We start from the raw sequence: 27732 nt of genomic DNA on the forward strand, positions 1-27732 counted from the left end.
AGGGACCCATCCAGTGATCAGAGGGGAGTCCTCCAAGAGACCTGGCAGAAGCCACACACACCTTCACACTTAGTAAGAGGCCATCTGACTGAGGACCCAACTGTGTATCCTGAAAAGGAACCCTGGTTCAGTGCCAACCTACTGAATAAAGTCTTGGAGCCAGTCTCATCCACCCAGGGGCCAGACAGAACCCATGCCCACTCCAGCTGTTGGCAACAAGCATCCCCAACCACGGATGCCACTACAGACCTAATAGCCTCAGAAGCAGCTCCAATCCAGCATGACTGCAGTTCTGGAGGTAATCCCATCAGCTCAGCAACTGGCAGGAGAAGGTCTTTATCTGCCCATACCAGTCTATAAAGCCCTACGGTTTTTAAAAGCTCGGTTATAGTGCTGGAGATCTAGAAGCCCAAGGGTAGGCAGAGAAAACAGGCACCTCTGCAAGTACAACCTGTCTTATATTACTTTCATTGCCTGTTTAGAGCCTTAATATTCCTTCCTTGGAAGACCCAGACAGAAAAATTGATCCATTACTCCATCTTTGTCATTGCCTGGGAAGTTTGATCTGTAATATCTCACACTCTACTAAGTAAAATACTATATGTAGCTGTTATCAAGACAAACTAAACATATTTCATGCGTTTGTCTCCCATTAGACATGGAATTTTTTTTTTTTTTGAGAGAGAGAGAGAGAGAATCTTAAGCAGGCTCCAGCCTAGTGCAGAGCCCCATATGGGGCTCAATCCCACAACCCTGAGATCATGACCTGAGCTGAAATCAAGAGTCAGATGCTTAACCAACTGAGCCACCCAGGTGCCCCTAGACACTGAAATTTTTAATCATCTCTGTATCCCCAGGGCCTTAACAGAGAATGTGGAATGTAAAAGCCATGTAATAAATATTTTATTTCTAGATGAATGAATGAATGAGTGAATGAATGGAATGCTACTGCTTTAGCTTAGTAAGAAGATGCTAGAAGAAGGAAAGTGTTCCACTAGTAACTTAAAAGAGGTCAATGTTAGTGTCAACCTGGCAGGGAAAGAGTTACCATTATTGACTGATACTGAGATATTCTCCTTTGCTATTGATGTTTGTTAAATAAAAAAATTAAAGAGAATGTACAGGTAACATAACTCAAGTATTAACAGTGCCAGACATACCATGTACTCAACACATAGCTGGTAGTTAACTGGCCAGGTAGGTTTAAGGCAGAAAGAGCTACTGTGCTTGCTTTAATAACTTGGATTTCTTTAATGACTGAATTATACTTTGTCATTCCCTTCGATCTTCAACTGAACAACAGTGAAGGTGCTCAAACCTAAGTTCATTTTATAACACCAAGTTGACATAATGAAAATGCATATTTTTCTCTTTTTATTAAGAAGTGTTGGGGAGGAGGTTGGTAGGAAGGCAAAACATAAAGGGTGAGGTTTATGGAAAAAAATTTTTTAAATAGGCGAGAATTTTTTAATTTCTCAAAATAGAGTTAAAAGACCATGGGACTTGAAGAGAAATATATCATTCAGTCTCAGAAACAAGTCTGTTCAATAAGTTTGAAGATTCTTACATATATTGGTAGTTGGTTAACCTTTGCCAATTACCCTTTGCAAAAATCTATACTTTTAAAGCATAAATTTACTTCTTCCAGAGGAAAATAATAATAAAATTCCTCTTACCTCATAGACATTGAATTGCGATTGTCCTCTAGAAAGTTCCCTATAGCTTGTGGTAAATTCTCCAATGAAATCATGACTACATTTAAGAGAAGAAATATATAGTATTAGCTTTCATACATTTGTCAATTATACTTTAAAGTTTTCTACAAATATATAGCTTAATCATGAAAAAAGTTAATATTACTATGAGCATAACTTAATAACTTATATTTTAAGAGACCGTACATAACTTCATTATTCTTTAATCCCAAATTATGTACACTCAAAATACATTTTATTAGTATTCAAATTATATTTCATTTATCCCACCAATATTAATATTTCAAACAGGTATTTTAGTTCTAATAACTCAAAAACATTTCATCATCTATGCTACCAAAATGATTTATTAGGATGAAAGTTTAAGACACTCAAAAACTTATTATTTATATAAATAATTACAAATATATAAAATTCTTCAAACTTTCTTATGACCAAGATGTAATAGGACATTATTTTTTAAGAGTATCCCATGTTAACATGTATAATAGTCACCAAGCTTTATTTTTAATAAGAATAGCTTCAAAGTACATTGTTAATATCAACATGGTTATTCAGAGTTTCTTCACCTTAAAAGTAATTGTCATTGCCTTCTCAGGAAGAAGACCTTCTACAGGTGCCTACTCAGTTTAGATGGGAGGGGATAAGGAGCATGCATTAGTCCTCACTATAAAATGCTTGTCAGTGTGATTACTGAAGCTTACCTAAGGAAGCTTACAGAGGAAGAAGATAAAGAAGATAAAGATTGTAGGAATTCAAGTGGTAAACACACCATAAGGGATGACACTGCTATTTATATCATAGAATTTAAGCTTGGCCCATTCACTTTGCAAATGCAAGGTGTTCATTACCATTAAATATACATATTTCCCCAACCCCCAGGTAGGTTTAATGCTTAGTTGTGAAGATCTGATGACCAGAGACAAGCAACAAACAAGTTGCTATCTAGCCAACCAAAATATTGATTTCTAAAGATGGAATTTGGAAGAAAAACTGAGCTGCCATTAGTATCAGTAGAGATTTTGCAGTAACAAATGTTTTTATAACATTATTTAAAATACAGTTCACTTAGATTTCCAGCCTCCCAGTTCTCCATTATCTCAAAGATCTTGTACATACATCATAATATTCTAAGTGCCTCTTTATACCAGTATCACCTTGACCTCTTCCAGATTTAACTCCCAGAAGCAGATCTACACACATGAAAATGTGAAAGGAAAGGGGACTGAAAATAGTGGTAAATATATTTGTACTTATGAATCCAATCCCCTAGGACTCACTCATTGAAGTTACATGGGGAAAATCATAAAATAGTACTTTAGCACTACACATTTCTACTAAGTGAAATAATTTTCTTTGACCTTCAGAAGCCCAAGCTCATAATCATGGTATCTTTCACTGCGATCTTAAAAACTGAGTTTTGGAGATTATGTTTAAAATCTATCCACTTCCATTGCTGTGTTTGTTTCAAATATCTTAAGTAACAGTCACGGAAATAAAATGTTCTATTTAAGCACTTCAGGCACAATGCTTTGGTAATGGTAGTGTGGGCAAGCCTTATGTAACAGAGCTCACCACACTAGTGGTGGGAACTTAATATAGAGGGCTTAAACAAAACCTTGGATCACCTAAGCCCTTATGGTAGTTTTCTGACTATGCAAATCCTCATTTGGTTAATTGTTTCAATTCAATGTTCAGCTATTACTATTAACATTAAATTCCCACCACTCAACACTAATCAAATACTTGGTAGAGAAAAGCAATATTACTGGTCTCAAGTAAATAGAATTACTCAGTCAAGTTGCAAGAACATGTAATAACCATCCAGATAATGTAAGTCCAGCAGAGTGGCAAATCTGGACCCACTGGCAATGGTCAGGTTTATCATACGGCACATTGATGCACCCCTGTTGAAGTCATTATGGAACTCTCTAAGAAGCAATTCTCTGATATTTGGTTCTGTTTTGTTTTGGTAAATTTGTTACTCTCTACAGAATTGAGTGATGAACAATGAGGTACAATTCTCTCTGGTCTCAATGCTGTGAGTCTGAGCTTCTGTGCTTCCCACTGGTTTTTCCTATTCTGAAAGGACCCTGTTTATCATGAAATGGAGATTTTTTTTTTTCCCCCTCTGAGCTAGTTGTTAGAGAGGGCTGATGGCCAAATCTATGGCCTATTTCTTGCAGGATATGTCTTCATGACACGCTGTCCTCTGCAGACTTTTCAGATTTCTTATTCTCATTTCCCCTTTCCTTCAATTTCTGATCCAGTTTATAGTTCACCATGTCTTACTACATGTGTTTCTATAAATTATCTTGGATTCTTTCCAGAATGAGACAGGATATAAATAAATTAAAGAATGAATAGAATACTTGCTCCTCCCCTTCTGAATCTTGTCTAAGGTTATTATTTTTTAAAAAACACTGAATTTGCATGTCATATAAATGCAATGCTATCCTGTGTTGTAGAGGAGAAAATGTACTGAGTCACAAACTCCACTTCAGTCTCCAAGACAACATTTCTGCGAGATAAAGAAAACACATCTTTGTATCTATTCAGAGCCAGAGAAATGGATGATCATGAAGTGAGGATCTGTCAAAAGTTCATCAGCATAAGGCAGTTAAGAGGAGGTAGTGGTAAACTTGTCAACCCTAGATACAAGGTGTTTGTCTCCAGAATAAACCTGAAGAATTTGGGTGGATAAGTGGACTGATTCCCAGGTCAATTTTGTCATAGATCTCCTGGAATATATGGAATTCCAATTTTTATAGTTTCCTTTGTAACCTCTCCAACTTCAAAAACTGTTTAGTAAACCATAGACAAATACTTTAAAGAAAGTATTAAATGTAATTTTCACAGGTTTATAGTTATCTTTTTCCCCCATCATCAACTACTCCTAGATTTTACTTATATTAAAAGAAGGAAAATTTAATTTGCCCTAATATTTTCATCTGTTCCTGATTTTCAGTACTATAATATTGAAACAATTATCACTATACAGAGAGATCTGATGGAAAGACTTTCATAATAAATCACAACCAACAATTTCCTTGTGATTCAATAATACTGCTTTGCTATTTCCTGTTAATTTAATTGCAACTAAAATAATTATTCTATGTTATGTCTCTCTGGCTGCATTTATAAAGTCTACTCCAGGGCTGTTTATCTGATTTGTGTCTGTTTATATCTCTAATTTGTTCTCCGTACTTTTTATAATGGATATATGCTACTGAGGAAAAAAATTAAAGAGATATTTAAAGCAAATTGATTACTACTATATAGCTAGTAGTCTGGCTCTAAAAGCCTTGTTTGCGGAAAGTGATTAAACTGTTAAATAAAATCTGTATATTACGATCATTTGTATGCTCTATTAGTAGTGAAAAAATGGATATGACGTATATTCACATTGATATTTGAAACCTCTAGGACAGTCCTTACTTAACAAATGTGTCTACCCCCCCTTCCATTTTTGGCCCCTTCTTTCTCAGCATCACCAACTCTTATAGCCTAACTATTATGTCCTCCAAGAAGCCTTTCCTGCTTCATGCTGCTCCCTTTGCTCTTAAAGAAGCCAGTATCTCTCTACCACCACAAATCCTGTATTGTATTATACCTGTTGTTTACTTAGTTCCCCTCCCAGCCTTCATCATACTCGAAGGTAAGAAAGGTGATAAACTCATCTCCATGTTTTCGGCATCTACCTCATTGCCTGGTACATAATGGGCACAGTTGAAAGTTGGAAATAGATTCAAGTTAATATCAGTCATTCTGTGACCTTATCTTGCCAGCAATATTAACAGATTTGTCTCAGATTATATTCAATATAGTCTAAAAGAATTGCATGAGTGCCATTCACATTAACCACCGTTACCCTCTCCACCTCCTTAAAACAACTCTAAGAGTAATGCAAACAACTGTTCTTTTTCCATGGAAGTGCAAACACACTATCACACCAAAGGCATAGAAAAGAGAGGCAGGCAATATTGCCTTTTGCTGGAATTTCTGATGATCCTGAAGGCCACCCTGCCTTGGGGATAATGGATGATTCTTACTTTCTTGACTGTCATTAAACTAGTTTTGCACATAACGTATACAAATGACATGTATGTACTGAACTCTCGTCTCATCCCTTTCTCCCTCACCGAGTGATCTGGAGTAAGTCAGCCAACTTCGGGGTCCTAATGTCTTCACTTAAAAATTGGAGGCAATGCCTACAATTTTGTTTTGAAAATAAACTCAGAGAATTCATTTGATTCTTTCTGTGAAAGGTGTTTAACTGCCTGAAAAAGACACTATTAAACTATATTTTTCCAATTATTAAGAATATGATTCTAGATATATATAATTTTAAGAAACCTTTAATCAAAATTACTTGTGAGGATGTAACAGGCTTATGAATGGATATACACTGTGTTGTGGTATTTTGGAGTTAACATACATACCCATGGCTTGTCCTGCTCTTGTGTAATTCCTCTCCTTTAGAGTACACCAGTGTGCCATGTTTCAGGTGTGTGCTGAAGGATCTCTCAACCAAGGATTTGTAAACAGATTGTGTATTAAAGACAATTTCTCTAGGATGTTGAAAATACCCTGGCTCAAAAGTTGGCATGATCTTTCCCACGGAAACAACAGCCCCGGATATCACCGTCTCCTTCATTTGTAAGCAACATACCGATTACCTATATTCTTCTATCTTGTCTAATCTGGGCCAGTCCTGGCAAGCATAGCAATGTTTTTTAAAATAGCTAGAGATTCAGCAGTCACAGAAATGAGAGACACTTTTAACTGAAGTACAGTTATGGTGACCCTAATTCAACTCATAGGTTGTGAACATTCCTACTGCTTAAACCTGTATTTGTAGGAAAAGAGCAGCAGTGTTTTTCTAGACGTGACTAACACCAAACCACTGACTCCATGACAGGTAAAATATGCCATAGAATTTGTGATTTCCAATGATCAACACAAAAAGTCATCTTTATGAGTCCAGATAACAGTATATCAACTATCCCTGATTTTGCTAATTTTCTTTGCTTTTATTCTAGTCAAAGCCTTTGACTTTGACAAGACTTTTCAGCATCTAAGAATGTTTTGTTTTTTATTTTTTATTATTATTTTTTAAAGATTTTATTTATTTGACAGAGAGAAAGACAGCCAGAGAGGGAACACAAGCACGGGGAGTGGGAGAGGGAGAAGCAGGCTCCCCACGGAACAGGGAGCCCAATACGGGGCTGGAACCCAGGACCCTGGGATCATGACCTGAGCCAAAGGCAGACGCTTAACGACTGAGCCACCCAGGAGCCCCTTGTTTTGTTTTTTTAAACAAGAGAATACCAGCCTCCACTGATTTATTTATTTATTTATTTGAGAGAGAAAGAGAAAGAGAGAGAGCAGGAGCAAGGGGAGGGGCAGGGGGAGAGGGAGAAGCAGACTCCCCACTGAGCAGTGAGCCCAACAAAGGTCTCAATCCCAGGACCCTGAAATCATGACTTGAGCCAAAGTGAGACACTTGACTGAGCCACCCAGGCACCCCCAGCCTCCACTGATTCTTAAAGGAAGTATTATCTAATTTAAAATTTTAACAGAATCAAGTCCTTCTTTTCCCATGTAACTTCCTCAAATCCTGAGGGAGAATCTAGTTCACCTTAAAACATCTAGAAATATGACCTTTAAGTATTCCTTTATTATGAGCTTGTCTGTATGTAAATTTGCAGAACTATAATTATTCTTAATTAATTGTCCTAGTAAACACAAATTATACACACATCCTTACAAAAGTACTTTTTTTCCTTTGTAAAGTACTGGTTTATGTTTTTACTAGTAGAAATTATTATATATAAGATTTATATGAATGTATTCAACGTAGAAGTGATCATTTATCTCTAGCCTTGTTGAAATTTTAAATAATTTCAAGAGATTTGCATTATTTTTCCTCCCTCCATAGATTACAATAATATTTTAAGATATAATCACTCTCAAATATTAACAATTCAACAGGAAAAATAGGGTAATTTTATCAGTGTTATCCACACCTGTTCCTTGATCCATTTCTAATATAGATAGAAATTTAAAAAGATATAAATAACACGTATGTGTAAAATAAGTCCTATTGTCATTTTGGGTATAAATATATATAAAATATTATATAGTAATATATATCTACATAATCATACAGTTTAATATGTTTGTATTTTTTCTATTATTATTTACTATTAATATTTCATTTATTAACTTAATTTCCACTTATTTATTACATCTGTACAAAGACTTGGGACAAACACCACGTTCTAAGACAAAGACAATATATTTTTTTAAAAGATTTTATTTATTTGAGAGACAGAGAGCAAGCATGAGCGGGGGGGCAGGGGGGAAGGGAGGAGGGGAGGGTTAGAGGGAGAGGAGACACACAGTCCAACACAGGGCTAGATCCCAGGACCCCAGGACCATGACCTGAGCCAAAGGCAGATGCTTAAACGACTGAGCCACCCAGGTGCCCCAAGACAAAGACAGTATTTTTAATGTGTCTTACACTGATATAGAAAACAATATATACCATAATAAAGAAAATGTTATATATGATGATTTATCACATTTAAGCCCAAACTGTATGCCTACATAGCTACTCCAATTTTTTTTAATACAGGGTATAGACATATTTTTAAAGTATTTTTATAAATTTACATTATTTAAATTCCATGTGTATGTATTAGATATAATGTCAATTTTAACTACACAGTCTTTTTTTTACATAATAACCTTTAATTCTTTTCCATTTCCTCTAATAAGCTTAATGCACCAAAATATCATCAAGCAAAATTTTCTCATTCATATTAAAATTTGCCTAGTTAAAGAGGAAGCAAATTGTATATGGCCAAAAATAGCAATAGTTTCACAAATGCAATTTAATTCATTGAAAGGTAGGATGAAGTTTCTTTAGCTAGCCAGAATCATTGGATATTTTTCTAGGATCATATTAATTAAAAAGTTAATTGAGAGGGGCACCTGGGTGGCTCAGTCAGTTAAGCATCTGCCTTGGGCTCAGGTCATGATCCCAGGGTTCTGGGATAAAGCCCCACATCAGGCTCCCTGCTCAGTGGAGAGCCAGCTTCTCCCTCCCCCTCTGCCACTCCCCCTCCTAGTGCTCTCTCACTCTCTCTCAAATAAATAAAATCTTAAAAAAAAAAGTTAACTGAGATAATGTCTGAAGTTAAGATATCCTCCAATTTCATGAACTTTTAAATATTTATGTCATCTATGTCACATACTTTTTCCTCTATAATTTCAAAGTGATTGAATTCTAGTTTTTACCTTGAGTATTAATCTCTAGAAAGGTAGATCTGTGTGATGCACTAACCTATTTCTGAAATTTAAACTATCAGCCAATGAGTGTTATTTTTTCAGACTAATCAGAATAATAATTAGCATTATTATAATAAGCAAAACAACAAAATAGCAGAAGCAGGATTAGCATAAAATAACGGCCAAAAGATCAGTTTTATATTTTTTTATTTTTAAAATTTTTTTCAAAAGATCTAATTCTAAAAAATGAGATATTAAATCTCTATTCTTGTACCTTTTTATTCTTTTGCTGTCATTGGTCTATAGCCATATAAATGTAATTCAAAGTAATTACTCCCTTTCCAACATATTAATAACAATCATTCAAGAATTTTAAAATATATATGCTTTAGGTATAAGAAGATAAATTCAATTCATAGTTCTAAGAAATTTTATTTTAGTAATGCATCAGATGCTTTTATAAATTGCTCATTTATATACATGGTATATTTCTGGGCTAGTCACTGAATATAGATTAGTACTTGTTTATATTTTACTTTTCACTCAAAGTTGCCTGAGTTCATATATAAATCTATCTGTTCATCTATCTAGATTTCATATTATATTGCTAGTTTTGTTTATTCTCTGTAAGCCTTGACTACCACTGTATGTTATTAAGAGATAATAGTAACACCTTGTCTTGCTTTTTCACAATGATGAAGACTAGAACACAGGGATTCTATCACTTCCCTACCAAGTTCATTTTTTAATAAAAAGCACAAGGAAAAAATTCTGACAGGAGTTACACACACACCCACACACACACACCACTGCCTCTCTCTCACACACACATACACACACCACATCTGTCTCTCTCACACACACACACACACACCACACTCTGTCTCTCTCATACAGACACACACACACACACACACACACACACACTTATACAACACACAACTCCTAGCCCAAAGTAGCAAAAGTTGGCAAGTTGCACACTGCAGCGTACTGCTACCCAAGGTTAGGGTCTTTTCTTTCTTTCTTTTTTTTTTTTTTTTTTAAGATTTTTCTTATTTATTCATTTGAGACACAGAGATACAGAGAGAGAGAGAGAGAGAGAGAGCATGAGCAGGGGGAGAGGCAGAGGGAGGGGGAGAGGCAGGCTTCCAGCTGAGCAGGGAGCCTGATGCGGGGCTCGATCCCAGGACCCCGGGATCATTACCCGAGCTGAAGGCAGACGCCCAACCATCTGAGCCATCCAGGCTCCCCAGGTTAGGGTCTTTTCATTGGCAAACAATACCCTCTTTGTCTCTGGTATATCCTGTCTACTCTGTGTGTTGGGGCACCACTTCCCACAGTCATGCCAGAGTTGCCAACAGACATCATAAATGTTCTAGCTCTCGTGCCAACCTTGCTTGTAAAGCTGGCTACCAGTTTCCATGCTCTCTCTGGCCGGCAGTCCCCATCCTGTCCATGATCTTCCTGACAGACTGAGGGACTCCAAAAGGGCAACAAGGATCAACTGCTAAAGGTGAGTCCCCAATAGGAGATTAAAGTACATTTGCTATTGAGATTCTTTCAAATCTATGGTTAAACTGGAGAGCTTTCTTTGGTCAGTTTCAAGGTTTTAGATTTAGTAGACTTACAAGGAAAAAAAGTGTGTACCCAGTACAAAGTCATGTAAATTACTGCCACTGTAGTTTTTAATTAACATGTATAAACTATTTGGATCATTCAAGTCCAAAAAGCAATAATTCCAGCTCCCACCAAATTGCCTAGAATATTTATCTCCAATAAAACCAAGTAATTAAAAAAATTTACTTTATTTTGTGCTGTGTAGACCAGGCATTGTTAGCAAAAAATGTACATGTTATAAATTTTAAAAAATAATCACCCCACTTTGGTGAAACTGCACCTTTAGAGCTGACAAAGTTTACTGTAATCCCTGACTTAGATCTCATTTGGTAGTTCAGAACTTTCAGATTTGAAAGAATTTCATCTCTGGAGATTGTGTGCTTATTTTTATATTAACATAAAAGTAGTAACTTATACTTATTGCCATTCAAGAGTTATAAGATTTTCTTTGAATTCCTACATTATTACCCTTTTCATGTCTCAAAATGAAAATTATTTTCTTACACTATGGAGAAAAAAACTTTTTAGGTACTTTGAGAGGCTTTAATAATTCTTTATGTGTTTTTGAGGTATGTTCATTTTATGATAATGGTTTTAACAATGTGAATATAGGGATGCCTGGGTGGCTCAATCAGTTAAGTGTCTATCTTCGGCTCAAGTCATGATTCCAGGGTCCTGAGATCAAGCCCCGCATCAGGCTCCTTGCTTAGTGGGAGCCTGCTTCTCCCTCTGCCTGCCCCTCCTCCTGCTTGTATGCTCGCGCACACACGCTCTCTTTCTCTCTGTCAAATAAATAAAATCTTTAAAGAAAAACAATGTGAATATCTTCAAAGTATTAAAATATGGAAATAGAATAACCCACCTCATAAAAGTTTTTTTGTGTGTTTTTAGAGGCTTGAATAAATTAATATATTTTTTAACCAAACGAAACTCCAGGAGACTATGAAGCAAAATTTCAGAATCGCTGAGTTCCTAAGAGATACAAATCTAAAACATTTAATCAAAGAATTAAAAGTACTCAGTGAATTGGTGTTTGGGTTGCTTAGATGGGATAATACTTATGTATAGAAGCTCTTCCTTTTTAATAATAAGCATAGTAGAAACTTTGTCCTTCAAATACAGTATACGTATCTGTGAATTTTCTAGTGGAAATGAAAGAAATATCTATGCAACACAATAAAAATAATGTCTGCCTACAAGTTTTACCTTTGGGATTTACTGACTTTGGGTAAATCAGTAGGCTTTCTAGTAAAATTTTTTTCACCCCTCAAAACTACAAGTACATTTTCCTATTTACTTCCCCAAAAAAGTTTGGTTGATTAACTTGAACTGTTCTGAACAGAACACCAGAAATTTGTTTCGGGTTCTTGGAAGAAAAATAGTATCTTATAAAATGGCCATAAATGCAGCCCTAATTTCCATATATGTTAAAATTAATTTTAGAGGTTAAAATATGTTTATAATACATACATTCCATTGGCTTATTCATTTAGACTATTCTCTAATATATACAAATGTATTAGCATGTAATCTAAAGTACAGGTATAACTGACTTTGTCCACATATTAAATATCTTACTCTATACTTTTAAGAAAAATAACACTGAAGAACTATTTAGGTAACAATGTCTTTAGATGGGCAATGTGAATGTGTGAAGATTTAAATGTAAGATTATTTTTCTAGAAATCTAAATAAACATTCCGATTGTGAATTCACTTTAAACATAAATGATAGGGAAAATGGCATGTCAGAAATTTCTTCTCGTTTGTATGTTTGTTTATCTATGTACAAAAATCACAAATTGAGGCAAAAAATATGTTTATTAGTTTTCAATTAGCAATAATCGCGCCTCGGATCTCTATTCTAGGGTTATAATCGTAGAATAGTGCTAGTAAACCAAACAAATAAAGTAGCATAATCTATGAATATTCATGTACTTTCATATGTTTTCATGTATGTCAATCTGGCTATTTAGAAGATTTGGTTTCTGGGAAAGGTTGCCAATAATTCTGCAACACCCCTTAGCACAGTGCACACAATCGAAATGAACACATGCCATTTGTACTACAACTATATGTATATCATCAACCTGAAAATCCAAAACTGCAGATTTTGACATCCTTAGATACTTTATATAATCAATACTAATTATAGGAGGAATTGTGATACCAAAAGTTTATCTAGTTCCTTTTAAGGACCTTATTTACTAAGTCATAAAATAGTTACTGAGTACTTCCTTTAACTGAACCTCACTGCCAAATAATTACATTTAATCTGTTTAAATATACACATAGAACAGATTAGAAAAATGGAAAAGAATGGTTTATTCTCAGATATTCTTTGATGGTGTCAAATTCAGTGCAATGCCAAAAATGTAAATTTTATTTGAGGTTAGCTTAATATTAAAATGTTGCTGATTTTTAGTAACTTAACTTATAATGTAAACTATATTATCTGGTTTAAACTACAGTGCAAAAATTATTCCAAGTATTATGAAATGTACACACAAAAGAAAGTCGTGTCTTCTATATCTAATAAAGTGGATAATCAAGGCAATTACTTAGATAATTCAAATATACAATTACTTGTCTATTTCAAATAAAACTAAATGGCTTTGTTTTCCCTTTTCAAGTTGTAGGTACAGACACAAGTTAGAAATTATGAGTACCAAAGCATGTACCCAACCAAGCTGGAACTGAGAATATCATAGCTGAACATTAGAGTGTAAATATCAAAATTAGAGTAGAAATGATTGATCAAACTTTTGGACATAAAATATCATCTGGGGAACTTAGCTCTTACCCATAGCTGTCAGTCATTTGGTCAAAATTTTTTAAAAAACATATGAACAACACCAAGCACTCAAATATATATGAATATTTACCAAACCTAAATTACTACTGGGAGTGACAATATTCTATTTGTCTTAATTTTTCTCCAGATCAGCAACTATGAAATTTTCCTTTCTAAACATGATTTGAATGCAACATGAATAAATGGCTACAATATATTTTTGTCTTGTTTTAATTCTCTCAGGTTATGTCTACAATAGTCATCGTCAAATGCTAAAAGAACTTACGTTTCAAAGAAAAGATCTGGAATTCTGAATATCATGTTCCATTTTTCCTACACTAAGAAGCAAAGGATGATGGTAGATAAAAGCAGTGTTTAGAAAGATAATTAGAGGAATAAGCAGTAGTTTGGCTTGAAAACCAATGACTACTTAATAGTGATGTAAAATGGACAAATCATTTCCACATTTTGAACCTTAACTTTTGTATCTGGAAAAAGAACAGTAATAATATTTCCTACTGGGAATTATTTTTGAGAATTGAGAGGGAATATGTAAAATTGCTTGGGATAGCAAATTAAATTTAAAACTCTTATAATGAATGATCTTGAAATTGAATTACCAAGCTATTTTATGAGAGAAATTTATATAACAAAAAGATTGCACACACCACCTTGTCTCTTTCTTATTCATTTTCACTCTCTCTTCTTGACTAGCCAATTTAAATGAAATATTAAAATTGTTACAAAGTAAAGGTATTTGGCAAATTCATGTCTGTAGTGAACTTCTCACTTGCTAAATTTTAATACACTGTTTTTTCCAGGACTTAGTTGTCACTAAGCTTAGTTTTATGTGTATTTGGAATACTAACAGGTGATTGACAAACACTATACAGCTATACAACACATACAGTTACACAAAATCTCGAATTGTCTGGTCTTCAGAATCACAGAGAAAATAATGGGTGATGATTGCCTATCAACCATCTTATTGCATAAATGATCAGCATCTTTATTATCAGAAAGTCTTCACCACTCACAACTAGAAGTTTCATTTAACTGGAAGACTTTTATGGCCAGCGCCGTAGAATTTTTCCCCAAAACTCTCAGTGAGTAATCACATACACTTCTATTGTGTCAAAGAGATCTTTTAATTAGAAGATTCTCCAATTTCTGCCTTTGATTTATACTCCAGCATCTCTCCAATTCCCTAGCCTCATATTTCTAATAGCCTGATACACATTCTTTATTGTGATATATAACTTTAAAAAGAGGAATTGGGGGGTGAAAAAAAGAAAAGGAAATACAGTGAATGACAAAAGCCATCTTGGGGGAGATAAAGAGAAGCAGGGTAAAACTTAGCCAGGTCTTGAAAACATCTGGATATGCTTGGAAGATAGAGATGGGTTTTGTAGAAGAAAGCACAACAGACTTAGGTTGATGTGATCTGAAATGTTTTTGTTCCCCTGGCATGAGGTCATCATGAGTTCTAGTATTGTCTAATTGAGACCATCCACTAGGTTTATATTTGGGAGTCTCTCATCAAAACTAAGCAAAAGCTTCATCAAAATAAAAAGCTCCTACATAGCAAAGGAAACAATCAACAAAACTAAAAGGTAACTATGGAATGAGAGAAGATATTTGCAAATGACTTATCTGATAAAGGGTTAGTACCCAAAATATATAAGGAACTTATAAAACTCAACACCCAAAAAATGAATAATTCAATTAAAAAATGGGCAGAAGACATGAATAGATGTTTTTCCAAAGAAGACATATAGATGGCCAACAGACACATGAAAAGATGCTCAACATCACTCATCATCAGGGAAATACAAATCAAAACTACAATGAGGTATCACCTCACACTTCTCAGAATGGCTAAAATCAACAATGCAAGAAACAACAGGTGTTGATGAGGATGTGGAGAAAGGGGATCCCTGTCGCACTGTTGGTAGGCATGCAAACTGGTACAGCCACTTTGGAAAACAGTATGGAATTTCCTCAAAAAGTTGAGAAGAGAAATACACCTTATGATCCAGCAAATGCACCAGTAGATATTTACCCAAAGAATACAAAAATATTAATTCAAAGGGATACATGCACCTGGATGTTTATAGCAGCATTATCTACAATAATGCACAAACCATGAAGACATTCTGGAGCAAGAAACTTAACTTCAATTCATTTATCAGCAAAATTAGGAAGATAATAAGTAATTAATGCCTATAGGATTCTTGTAAGGATCAAATGAGAAAGTGTGTGAAAAAGCACTTTGTAAACTGCAAAGCTCTATGCATATTCAAAAATGTAATTTATTGTTTTGCATGGCAAGGTTTTTTTTTTTTTTTTTTATTGCCTTTGCTACCAACCTAATACAGGTTTCATTACTATCTCAATAACCTCCTTAACCTCCTAACTAGGTTTTGCACTTCTATGTCTCCCTGATTCCAATTCATCCTACAGATATTTTCCCATAGTGCTAATCATGCTAGAACGTCCTTGGTTCAGGAACAAAATCTCTTAATGACTCTGATGGAATTCACTACATAATCTCGACTCTCAGAGGCCTTCCATCATATGGTCTTGACCTGCCTTCGTATATCTCTATTTCCTATTAATTCCCTCTAATACATTATAACCTACTCACAACCACAAGTCTAAGACAAAATCCTTCACTTATTGGGTTCACAAAATCCCTTCTTTTAAAATTCCCACTCTCAGGTGAATCACCCATCATACTTTGTCATGAGCACATCTGGGTACTTCCACTCGAATATGAACTTACCTTTCTCTGAAATTTAACACATTACACCCTTCTCAAGAAACATGCTCTGCCTACTATTTTGCTCCTGGGACTGTAATATACACTCTGCAAGAGCATATCCTTCTTCAATCCATGAGCTGAGTGTCAATCATCTTTTAATTACCCAGCAATAACTAGTATAGCGATCTGCACTTAATGGATGCTCAAAAAACATTTGTTCAGTTTAATTATATTGATCTTCAGTTCCTAATCTCAGAAAAAAAATAAGGTTTTTTTGTTTTCCTGTTCTAGAGTGAGTTTCTAACAATTGTTCTTAACCCAAATCTGCATTAGGATGACCTGGGGAGCTTTTATCAAACAATTCACATTTAGACTGTTTCCCAAGCCTACTGAAGCAGTATCTGGAGAGGTATTATAGTAAGAAAAGGACCCCTAGTGTTTCTCATGGACACACCCAGCTGAGACGACGGCTGCAAATGGTCCACAATGTTTCTGGCAATAAGTCAAAAAAATACATTTTATTCTTGATTACAGGAAAAGGTCAAGGTTTTCTATTTCATAGAATGGAGATGACACTTAAAATAATTATAGAGATGTCCAAAATATTTGTCAACATAAAGCAAAGGGAAAACCCTGGTGAACATGAATCAAAAATTCTTTGGGATACAATTGATAAAACTACCTGAAGTCACAAATATGTTAATCAAGGCAACATTTTATCCAGTATCTTAGTGGCCAAAAACAACTACCACAAATGGGGAAAAGAGGTAAACCTTTGCGTTTTTCTCTTGGAAAACTCAACACATTTCTCATGCATGTTATAAATAAGCTGTATTTTTTTTTCAGACTAAAATTACAAACTGTGAAATAGTCTGAAGGGTGGCATGAGAGGATAATAAAAGTAACAAAAACAAATAATGTTGTGTTGCTTCAGAGTTGAATGACTGAGTGTCTTGTCTACACAAGCGTCCATCTCTCAAAATGGTATTGAAAACTCTGCTTCCTTTCATTAGGAGACTGTTCTTTGGCTAAAAGCATCCTTATAAGAAATTATTCTTGAATGTTTTGAATATAATAGAAATAGAAATGTTTTAATTTTTGGAACAAAAACTAAGGACCCATGAAGATGTTAACAAGAACTTGAATCAAAACCATCAGCTGAAAAGCAGGTGGTATCTTAATTATTTTGGGGACTAAAGTGCAATTAAAAGTTTCCGTTTTGTTATTGCTCAACGTTAAAATAGGATCTAGAATCCTACATATGGAAAATACAGATTGAATTTGCATATGATTTAGATATTCTTGTCTCTGAAGCTAATAAGACAAGAGTGTACTATAGATTAATTAAATGAACGAGAAAAAATAAGATGTGGTTTCTATAAAAACCAATTGGAAACTTGGAATAAGTGGGTGATCTGTGAGCCAGTTTAACTTTGCCACCCCATTCACACAGCACCACATGATGCTTTCCTAGGTATATATTCAACTGGATTGAATTTCACCATGTATAACCAAAAGGTATACACAAATATGTTCATGAAGCACTAATCATAATAATAATAACTGAAAAAAAAATGTCCCTCAGTAGTAGAATGAACAAATCACATGTAACATGAACAAATTTCACAAACTTAATGTTAAGGAAAGCCAAACACAAAAGAATACCTACTATGCAATTCCATTTATATAAAATTCAAAAACAGGCAACACTAAGCCATGTTAATAAAGGTTAGGAAAGTGGTTACTTGGCAGGAGGTGCAAAAATGAATGGAAGAGGGAAGAGGTAGGCTTCTGCAGTGCTGGTAAAGTGGTTTCTTGATGTGGATGCTGAATACACATGGTATATTCCATTTGTGAAAATTCACTGAGCTGTGTGCTCAGTGCACTTATGCACAAATGCACTGTGTATTTATGATTTGTGCACTTTTCTATATTACATTAGTATTGACTTAAAAAGCTTATTTTAAAAAAGGACCCTTTTTGCTCTATCTCTTACTACGTTTAGAAAGACCTCCAGATTCAGAGATTATTATCTTTTCTTTGTGTTTTATTCCTTCCATTTATGTGGAAATGTTTTGGTCGATGGTATGAGTTTTGATTAATTTTTCGGTAAATTTAAATCTTATACACACATTATTTCAAATCATATAAAAGGCTCAATTCATTATTTTCCAATTTATCATTCTTCCTCTTCTCATTCTAAGTTAAAACTTAGTTGGCCTTGAAAAAACAACCTTCTCTCCTAGCAGGTTTCTACCTGAGTTACTGCAGAACACTGGGTTCTGAGAGTTAAGATTTTAATACTAAATCATGTCTACAGACCAAATTAAAAAGTAACATTTTCAGGTAATTTGAGTTCTTTTTCTATGTTGCAGGGGAGCAACTTTTGCCACCCCAAAACGCATCTCTTAAGCATGTGGATTATTTTAGGCTGATTATTTTTAAGAAACAGAAGGCTCAGGAAAAACCTTTGACCTCCCACCTAATTGACTAAGAGAATTTAGGTAGAGGACCTGCTCCAGGGAAGGAGCTGTCACTATAGATTGCAATATTATAATATGAACTAGGTATGGTAAACAGGGAGGAACTTAGCAAAGTCTGTTTGTTAAAATTCCTCCTGTGTCTCAATTGCTTCCATAGGGCCAGCAAACATACATAATATCACTTTTAGCCTCATAAAAAACATTTATACCCTTTTCATAAATATCCATATTTATTTCACCTTTTAACCTTGTGGAAACTGTAAATATAGAATTAACTTTGGGAAAGTCATGAATTCATACCAGTGACAATGATGGCATGATTTCATTATTTATTCCTTAGAGATGCTGGAGCTGGCAATTGACTGGATGTGGTAGCTGAGAGCAAGGGAAGGGTCAATAGTAACTATGATCTTTCAAGTCTGCAAACCTGGGATTATGGTAATGCCTGGAGATAATACTCCAGGGGTGTAAATCCAGTAGAGTTAAAGTCATTGTAAAAATACAAAAACATTTGTCTACTCACCCATTGTTCAGAGTGAGTCTACTCTAAACCTATTGTCTACTCTTCACTGTTCAGTCTCTTGTGTGCCTTCCTACTACCCCAGTTTCCAAGGACCTTCCCCAAGGCTCTCCAGGCCACCCTGTAATCCAACAATGAAAAGGCTGATCCTGGCAAAGAAAAGGATTTCCAGGGCCCTACTTCTATTATACAGCTCTCATCTATTTTGATGGTTGATAAACATTTTGAATATCACCCCTGGGAATCTCATGACAGAATAAAACTTATGAGAGGAAAGGCAGATTTAGTGATGAAATTGATGATTAATTCAAACTGGACATAATTAAATAGGCCCAGTCTCTTCTTTGTAAAATAAAGAGTTAATGCTAAGAGTCCTAAAGACTCTTATATTACCTTATAATATTACCTTATATAAAAACTATATTACCTTATACAAAAACTGGAAATTAATTTACATTCCAAATTTATTTACATTCTAATGGAGGCAAATGAAATAAATAGTAAGGTGATCATAAATCAAAATTTACACTGTAAAGTGTATTTGTTGATTTGAATTTGATAATTCTGCTGTTTAGTCAGTGAAAATCATCAGTATTTGAACATGGAATAAAGCAGAAAAATTAATCTGTATGATAAGAAGATCATAGATATGTGTATATAAAATCTAAGATGTCTGCAAATGGTAAAAAAAAAAAGAGAGAAAGAGAGAAAATGACAGCTGAATTAATTACTCACTGCCTGAAGTTTCACTAGAGAAATATATTTAATTATATTAAATATTATTCAAACAATTTCATAATTTCAAGTAGGGAAATGAGAAGATAAATAACAAGCATTGATGGAGGACCATGTGTTCATCAGAAAGACAACAGAGTTATTTCAAATTCTCTCTTCCATAATATTGAAATAACACAGTAAGAAGCTAATACATTAAAGTACACTAATAATATAATACTATAATTTACATTGTGAGAAATAATAAGACAAACAAAGCCCTTGGCCTCAGAGAGCTTACAATTTAATATGAAAGATAAGGCAGAAACAAAATTTCAGCATAAGTCATAATATGCTAGATACGCTAATAAACATTCCTAAATGGCAAACACAACACACAAAAGAGAGGGATTAAATGAATTTAGATACATAGGGAAAGCTTTCAGACAATTGATAGCATTTAAATTGGGCCTGGACAGAAAACCAACAGGCAAAAATTAACACAGAAGTGGAAGGATATATAAAATGCATTAAAGATAACTAAAATATCGCTGTATAAAGATTAGAGATGTGCATTTTCACTAGCCTGGCAAACTGTTTAGCACATAAGAAATGTTCAATAACAATTTCTTCCATAATTAATTAATAAAGTTTCTATTAGAACATAAATAGAGACATACAAAAATAAAAATTTGATTACCACTTTAGGTATCAATATATAGAAATAAAATCATGAGGGTTAAGAATTGTAGATTGAAGGGAAGAGGGGACAAAACCCCCACAAACTATGTATGAGAAAAATCATTACATAAATTTGTAGGATGTGGGGGGAGGGAAAGTAGTATGTCAGTAAATAACATGTGGATTATGAAATACTGTCTATCAACATGTTTTAAAAATCTCAAAGAAGTGGTAGGTAGTGGAACAAGAAAACAGGCTGAATCTTGTCTATTGAATACACATTTAGAACATTCAGGGTTAACTGCAAACAGAGGGTAATTGTTAGGGAAAGATTAATTAGAATAAGTAAGGAAATTTAAAATAAATGAGACAAATATAAAAGGTCTTGCACATGCTCCTCCTAAATGAGTTGTAAATGTCTTAGACAACTTATAAGTAAGTTCTTAAGTGAAGCTCTGGAGCAAGAATCACTGTTCTTTCACACCATGATGATGCATAATTGCAGAAATAAAACATCAAGTGTGTTTATCAAATATCTTCAAAGGTAACATACAAGAAAATGAAAGCATTTATCTGGCATTTCACAGATAAATGAAGTTTGCACTTTCTTGTAATAAGTATCACTCATTATTTAAAATGACTACATTCGATACAATGCAGAGTGCTAATGAGGAAACTTTTACTCTCCTTTCTCAGCAGACTTCAAGAGCCAAATTTTATGACTGGCAGTTCACTAGTTCAGCCTTTTGATCAAATCATGTTCTGGGAGACAGAGATCTACTCGGTGGCCCATTTACAATCAGTCCCACATTAGAGCCACTTGGTTTTAATGCAGAGCTGTTCTGTTAATGCTCCCTGAATTTTAAATTAAGCTACAAAGTCAGCTGAAGCTACTCCAAGCAATTGAAGCTTTTCAAAGATACCACCACTGATTGCTTTGTAACCCAGACAAGTCAGTTTCTCAGCACTTCAGCTTTTCAATTGTTAAAATGAGGTTTAAATAGTCTTTCTTCACATCCCTTGAAGAAATGGTGGGAATTATGGAGATGATTTTAGTAAAGTGGTTTAACTTGTTGAAAACTGGTACATTTACACTGATTATTCATGCCAAGGTCAAGCAATGTCTCTGTACTCTCAGACCACTGCCAGTGTGTTTAAATAAAAAAGGACAAACAACTGTATTTCTTCTGTTCCAAACTAGCTCAGGATACCCATTTTAATGTCAACTGGTCACCTACTCAACAGCATTGCCACATTTTTGTACGCTTCACAGAGGCACAAGATGTTTGTTACAGAATTAATTTCAAGTTGATGAATTGAGTGAAACATACCCTTAGATTTCTGACCCAAGATCACACCACTTCCTGAAGTTCCTTATCTGTGAATATAATTATCACCTCAATTATCTGAAGTACCCTAGCTAGTAAAACAAAATGTGATTGTAAGCAAGTAACGCTGTCAAGCAGTGTTCACTTAAATTTCTGACTGAAATATTCTCCCTAAACTGAAAGATCAGATTACCTTATCAGTTTCCTATGGTCAAATTTACACATAAAATAATACAGATATCTGACCAGTTTTTCCCCACTTTATAAGGGGACACCTCTAAACTTCTATGAAATACAGGGCGCCTGGGTGGCTCAGTCGTTAAGCGTCTGCCTTCAGCTCAGGTCATGATCCCAGGGTCCTGGGATCGAGTCCCACATCAGGCTCCCTGCTCGGCAGGAAGCCTGCTTCTCCCTCTCCCACTCCCCCTGCTTGTGTTCCTGCTCTTGCTGTCTCTCTCTCTGTCAAATAAATAAAATCTTAAAAAAAAAAAAAATAAATAAAAATAAAAAATAAAAAAAATAAAAAAATAAACTTCTATGAAATACAAATAAAACTGATCTAAAAGTAAAACAAATAACTGATATAAAGTTACTTATGATATATATTGTATAGATTTAATTAAACTCTACATGGTGCTACCCAGTAAGGCAGTTGCCAACCCGATATTGCAATAGGACACTTGAAATATAGCCCGCCAGAATGCAGTATGCTGCAAGCATAAAGTACGTACCAGGTTTCAAAGACTTAGTATAAAAATGTAAAATATCTCATTAATAATTTTATAATGGGGCTCCTGGGTGGCTCAGTTAAGTGTCTGCCTTCGGCTCAGGTCATGATCCCAGGGTCCTGGGATCGAGTCCCACATTGGGCTCCCTGCTCTGCAGGGAGCCTGCTTCTCCCTCTCTTCCCTGTTCTTGCTCTCTCTCTCAAATAAATAAATAAAATATTAAAAAAAAAATTTATATTAATTCTATATATAATAACATTTTGCATATATAGAATTAAATAAAATATATTATTACATCAATTTCACTGGTTTATTTTTAGTTTTTAATGTTGCTACTGGAAAATTTTAAATTACGTATGTGATTTGCATTATATTTATACTGGACAATGCTGGTATAGCTGTCAAAAAAAAAGGTGGGGGGAATCCACTGAGTAATCTCTAAATAGTGGAAACAAAAGTTCTCAATCTAGGCAGAGAATTTAAAAACTGATACATGTACAAGATTTATGACAAATACTAAAGATGATAAGAAGACAAAGAATAGGAAACAGCTTCTGATCATTACATTTTATCATGAAACATAATGAGTGTCAAATCATGTTCACTCTGATTTAAGGAAAGAACATCTACATTGGGAAATCATGTCAGATAAACAAAAATGCATGTAAAAAGTATAATGACCATATGTTATTATAAGCACATGTAACCACAAACTGGAATATCAACTTGTCTAACAATCCACATAGTAACTAATATTATTGCATTATAAAATTAAAAAATCTGGATTTTATGGCATTTACATATCATTGTTATTAGAGACCAATGTGCCTTTCAAATTTCATAAATTATATTACTTAGTGAAAGGGTTATCAAAAATTATTTAATCATGATTTTAATTTTGCTTTTTACATGTCATTCGCAAACATAATTTTGCTAACATTGAAAAGCCTAATCAGCACACACGGATTATACAGAATTATGCACTGAAATTTCTTACATTAAAATATGGACCTATATTCTAGATTAAAGAAAGAGCATTTTATCCCAACATTAAAAAATTATTAAACCAGTCCTAAAATTACAATGCATTCCCTCAATTATTCTGCTAATCATATAATTTGTTTCCGAGGAATATTTAAAGTTCCCCCTAACAATCCTTCCCCTCCCACCTTCATTCCCTTTTACTGTCAGACAGTCTTAAACTCCTCAGATGGCTTTTGAACATGCTGTTAATGATGGTATATTGAAGTGAAACTTAAAAATAAATCAACATAGGATGCACAATCACCCATCTTCCCCCCAAATAGGTGAAGATCTAATGACAAGAGTTTATAAAATCTCAACATCTAAATATTTTCTTTCCAGCTAAATTCATGTCTCAAAGGCAAAACATTGTATATTGAAAAAAAAAAAAATCCCAATCTAATGACCCAAACCCTTTACTTCTTTTAACTACATTTCATAATTCCACCTATCTTTCTATTTCTACTCTCTCTCTTGCTCTTGTTCTCAGTCTAGCTCTTATTCTCATAATCTAAGACAGCTCTTTTCTACAATTCATTGGCCCTTTCAATAGCTATCAGGATTCTTTCAAAATCTGTAATACTCATTTCTCTCTACCTAACTTCCTGTGACATTAAGACTTGCTACCTAGGAATGCTTCCTCCACGTCTCTGGGTAATAGAAAACGTTAGGTGGGGACATACTTGTGTAAAGGTTTCTTAAGTAGTCCTTCCACTCTTCTTAATTACCACATTATCAACTACCAAAGAATCAGAGTAAGACCACTGCCCAGGTTGAAGGCTTTTATTTAATTGCCACAATTTACAATTATAATGTTATGGAAATACAGCATATTAGTCATGACTCAATTGTTGGAAGCATACTGCTAGGGTTCACGTTCTGGCTCCACCATTTGTCAGTTGTGTGACCTTAGGTACCTTACTTCTTTGCCTTGATTTCTCTATGTGTAACATGGTATTAATATAGTACCTATTTCTTATCGTGAAAATTACAAAAGGAACAACATGAAAAATGCTTAGAGAAAGACTGACACATTAAAAACATCCAATAAATCACATCCTGGATAGGAATGTTCAAAACTCCAATATCAAAAAAGAAAAAATAATAATTAAATTCCAAGATAATTCTGATCTCCAAAACTATTCAAAATTTTTGTGACTCAGAAGTACACTGGTGACAGAAGGAGAGTCATAAAATCTCACTTTTCAAAGCAGGACAATAAAATACCTACAATGTTTGCAAATCTAGGATTAAAGGTCATGGATGCGAATGAAATCTGACTTTACATCCTCATTTCATAGTGCTCAGATCAAAACCATTTCCCCAATTTCCCAAAATTACTAGGGAAAGGCTACCACTTTTGCCCACTCTCAATTAAAATTTAAAACAGGGTATATATATAAGGCATAAAGTCCTACTTTACTCAGATTGGCGTTATTTCTTTTTCTATTTATTCTGAGATGCAAAACTCATTTTCTCAGTGAATAAAGTTTAATGGAGCATAATTACTATGGGAATGCTTTCTCCTATGAGAAAACATGTTTTTTACCTAGATTTCTCAAGAATGTAGAATTCTTGTAAAGGAAACCTATATAAATAATTAAATAAAGAATCTGACAGAAATATAAAGATCTGTGGTATTAAATGGATTGTCTTTAACAGTAACTTCAAATGGTGTTAGGAAACTTTAGCACAGTCATGCTTGGGATATCACATGAAGACAGAAATCAATTATTTGGTGAGAGCTGAAGTGTGGGATAGTATCTTCACCTCTTTCTCCGTCCTCCCTTATCACTCCATGAAAAGGAGAAAATCCTAATGGGGCCAAATTCTAGGGCACAAATTAGACCATGTGTGCAAATGAATGCAGGTCAAATGTCCTCTCCATGCTTGTGTGTGGCTCTCCAATTAGCCATTTTCCTATCTATGTAGCAGAAGGGATGTCCCCTGGACAGCCCAGGCATCTCAATTGAACTTGTTCCTATATTACCAGGAGTACTCAGGTATCCAGATACCCTCAACCCTTCGGGCTAGGCTGCTGGCTTATATAAAATGCAGTGAGAAAGGCCTTGCTTAGATCGACTTTCAACCTTACACTTCAACTCCATTTTTCAGAGAACTTTGGGTTGGAGTGTAGGGCATTAGCCAAGCAAAATTAAGTGTCCTTTGCTCTTCCACTTGTCATTCTCCCCTGACATCTGTATATTCTGTCCCTTCAGGAATGACCTACAGAGGCAGCTCTATTGGGTAAGATGAGATGTGAGCATTTCTGCGTTCCGTGCTTAACAGCATTTAAAAACACCTCAAAACAGTGGAAATGGTGGAAAAATAAAGAAGAAAGAGAAAAAGTAGTGAGTCCCCTCTCTTTTAGGATTTAACATCTACTGTGACATGCAGAGGGAAACCATGATTTTGGAGCTCTAAACATCTGTTTGTACTGGCAATCACCAGACATAATTCTAGAGTTTTGTTTTGTTTTTTGTTTGTGAGGTATGTGTCTTTTTTGGGGGGGGAGAAGGGTACTCAGGTACCCATTCAGGTTCCCATGAATGACATGGATAGAAAGGTTATAGGAATCTTCAGAGAGATTATGAGACCCAGACATTTGAGAATCAGTACTATGAAGGTATAATACAAGATATCTGTAAGGTGTACAATGAAAAATCATCAAGTCCTAGTTGAAAATCTTTACTACATTACTAGAAATGAGGAAGACCTCTATTTTATTCTCCAGGTTGAAAAATTACACAAGTTCTTAAAATTTCATGTAAGTGCCTCAGTAACATTTGGGAAAATAAGACCAAATCTGCAATCTGAAGATTAAAATTTAAAAATGTGGTCATTTCAGTATACTTCTTAAAGCGTATTAAGTTTCAAGAGCAAGAATAAAAGACATTGTCTTACCTCCCATCTCGATCCCAGTCATACACCTCTATTTTGATTGTTCTGTCCATGGGGAAAACATACACATAAAGTTGCTTAGTAAGATGAAAAAACATCACTGAGAATTAAAAAATAAGTTATAGATTTTCTTAAGATGAAATGTATGCTTGTAGGCTTTTAAAAAATAGTCTGAAGCTGATTTTGCTAATTTTATTACTATATTTTGATTTATATCTTAAAATAGGTTTTTCAAATCTTATTCTTTAAGGGGAGTAAGGGAAAGTATATGGGGGAAGCATGGGTAATTTGACATAGCTCCTCAATGAGAAGGTATGCAGCTACTTCTCTAGAAAACCACTATGTTAGAGCAGGATTTCTCAATCTCAGCATGGACCACAATCAGCCAGAGGGCTTCTCAAAACTTGAATTGTTAGACTTCATGCCCAGAGTTCTTGGTTCAGTGGGTTTCAGTTGGGGCCTGAGAACTTGAATTTCTACAAAGTTAACCAGGTGATGTTAATCACAAACCACATTACAGGAACCACTTTCTTAAAGAATGAGTTTAGTTAAATAAAATTATGATCTTTTCAAAATGAATAAAATGACAGTCAACTTAAGTTTTAAAGTAAATTTAATGGCATGCTGCTAATCAATAGTTCCTTCTATGATATTAGTTAATAGAATAAATTTGCATTTTTCTAATATTCAAGTAACAATATAAAATAAAGAGATTGGATTTTTACTTTCTATTTATTTGCTTTTCTTTTGGGGTAAGGGTTTTTATATTATAACTTTATAATCAACTCTCATATGAAAAAAGAAAAAAAAAACTTTAATATTAAGAAATCTTTAGGTATATTGTGGGAGTATCTTCATGGCCACCTCACCCACCTATTTGTAAAACACCAGAATCTCCCTGTTCTACATCTAAAGCACTTCTAGAATTCAACAACCATGAGAACAGTGATGCCAAATAACATTTTCAAGAGTTCATCAAAGTTGATAATATACCTAGTCATAGCCTTGTATCTTGTATATTTACTTATTCCACTCTAGAAAGATAATACCAAATGAAAGCATTGAGGCCATGAAAATTCTAGAGTAATTTTTGAATAATATGTTAAAACAAACTAATATTTAATACATTTTTAGCACTTTGCATATTTTTGGTCTTGGAAACTCAAGTC

The 27732-nt window shown here is 34.3% G+C and overlaps 1 protein-coding gene across 3 annotated transcripts in view; it reads right to left on the reverse strand.

Annotated features, from left to right (window-relative positions):
- Nucleotides 1-27732, reverse strand: part of CPNE8 (copine 8) — a 224155-nt gene that overhangs the window by 69292 nt on the left and 127131 nt on the right. For all 3 annotated transcript variants that reach the window (XM_036082452.2, XM_078075878.1, XM_036082455.2), the window contains 2 exons: nt 26567-26608; nt 1677-1752 (listed from right to left, as the gene is read on the reverse strand). In XM_036082452.2, coding sequence (XP_035938345.1) covers nt 1677-1752; nt 26567-26608 — 118 coding nt within the window. The remainder of the gene's footprint in view (nt 1-1676; nt 1753-26566; nt 26609-27732) is intronic.

Source organism: Halichoerus grypus, chromosome 6, assembly GCF_964656455.1.
Source record: "Halichoerus grypus chromosome 6, mHalGry1.hap1.1, whole genome shotgun sequence".
NCBI lineage: Eukaryota > Metazoa > Chordata > Mammalia > Carnivora > Phocidae > Halichoerus > Halichoerus grypus.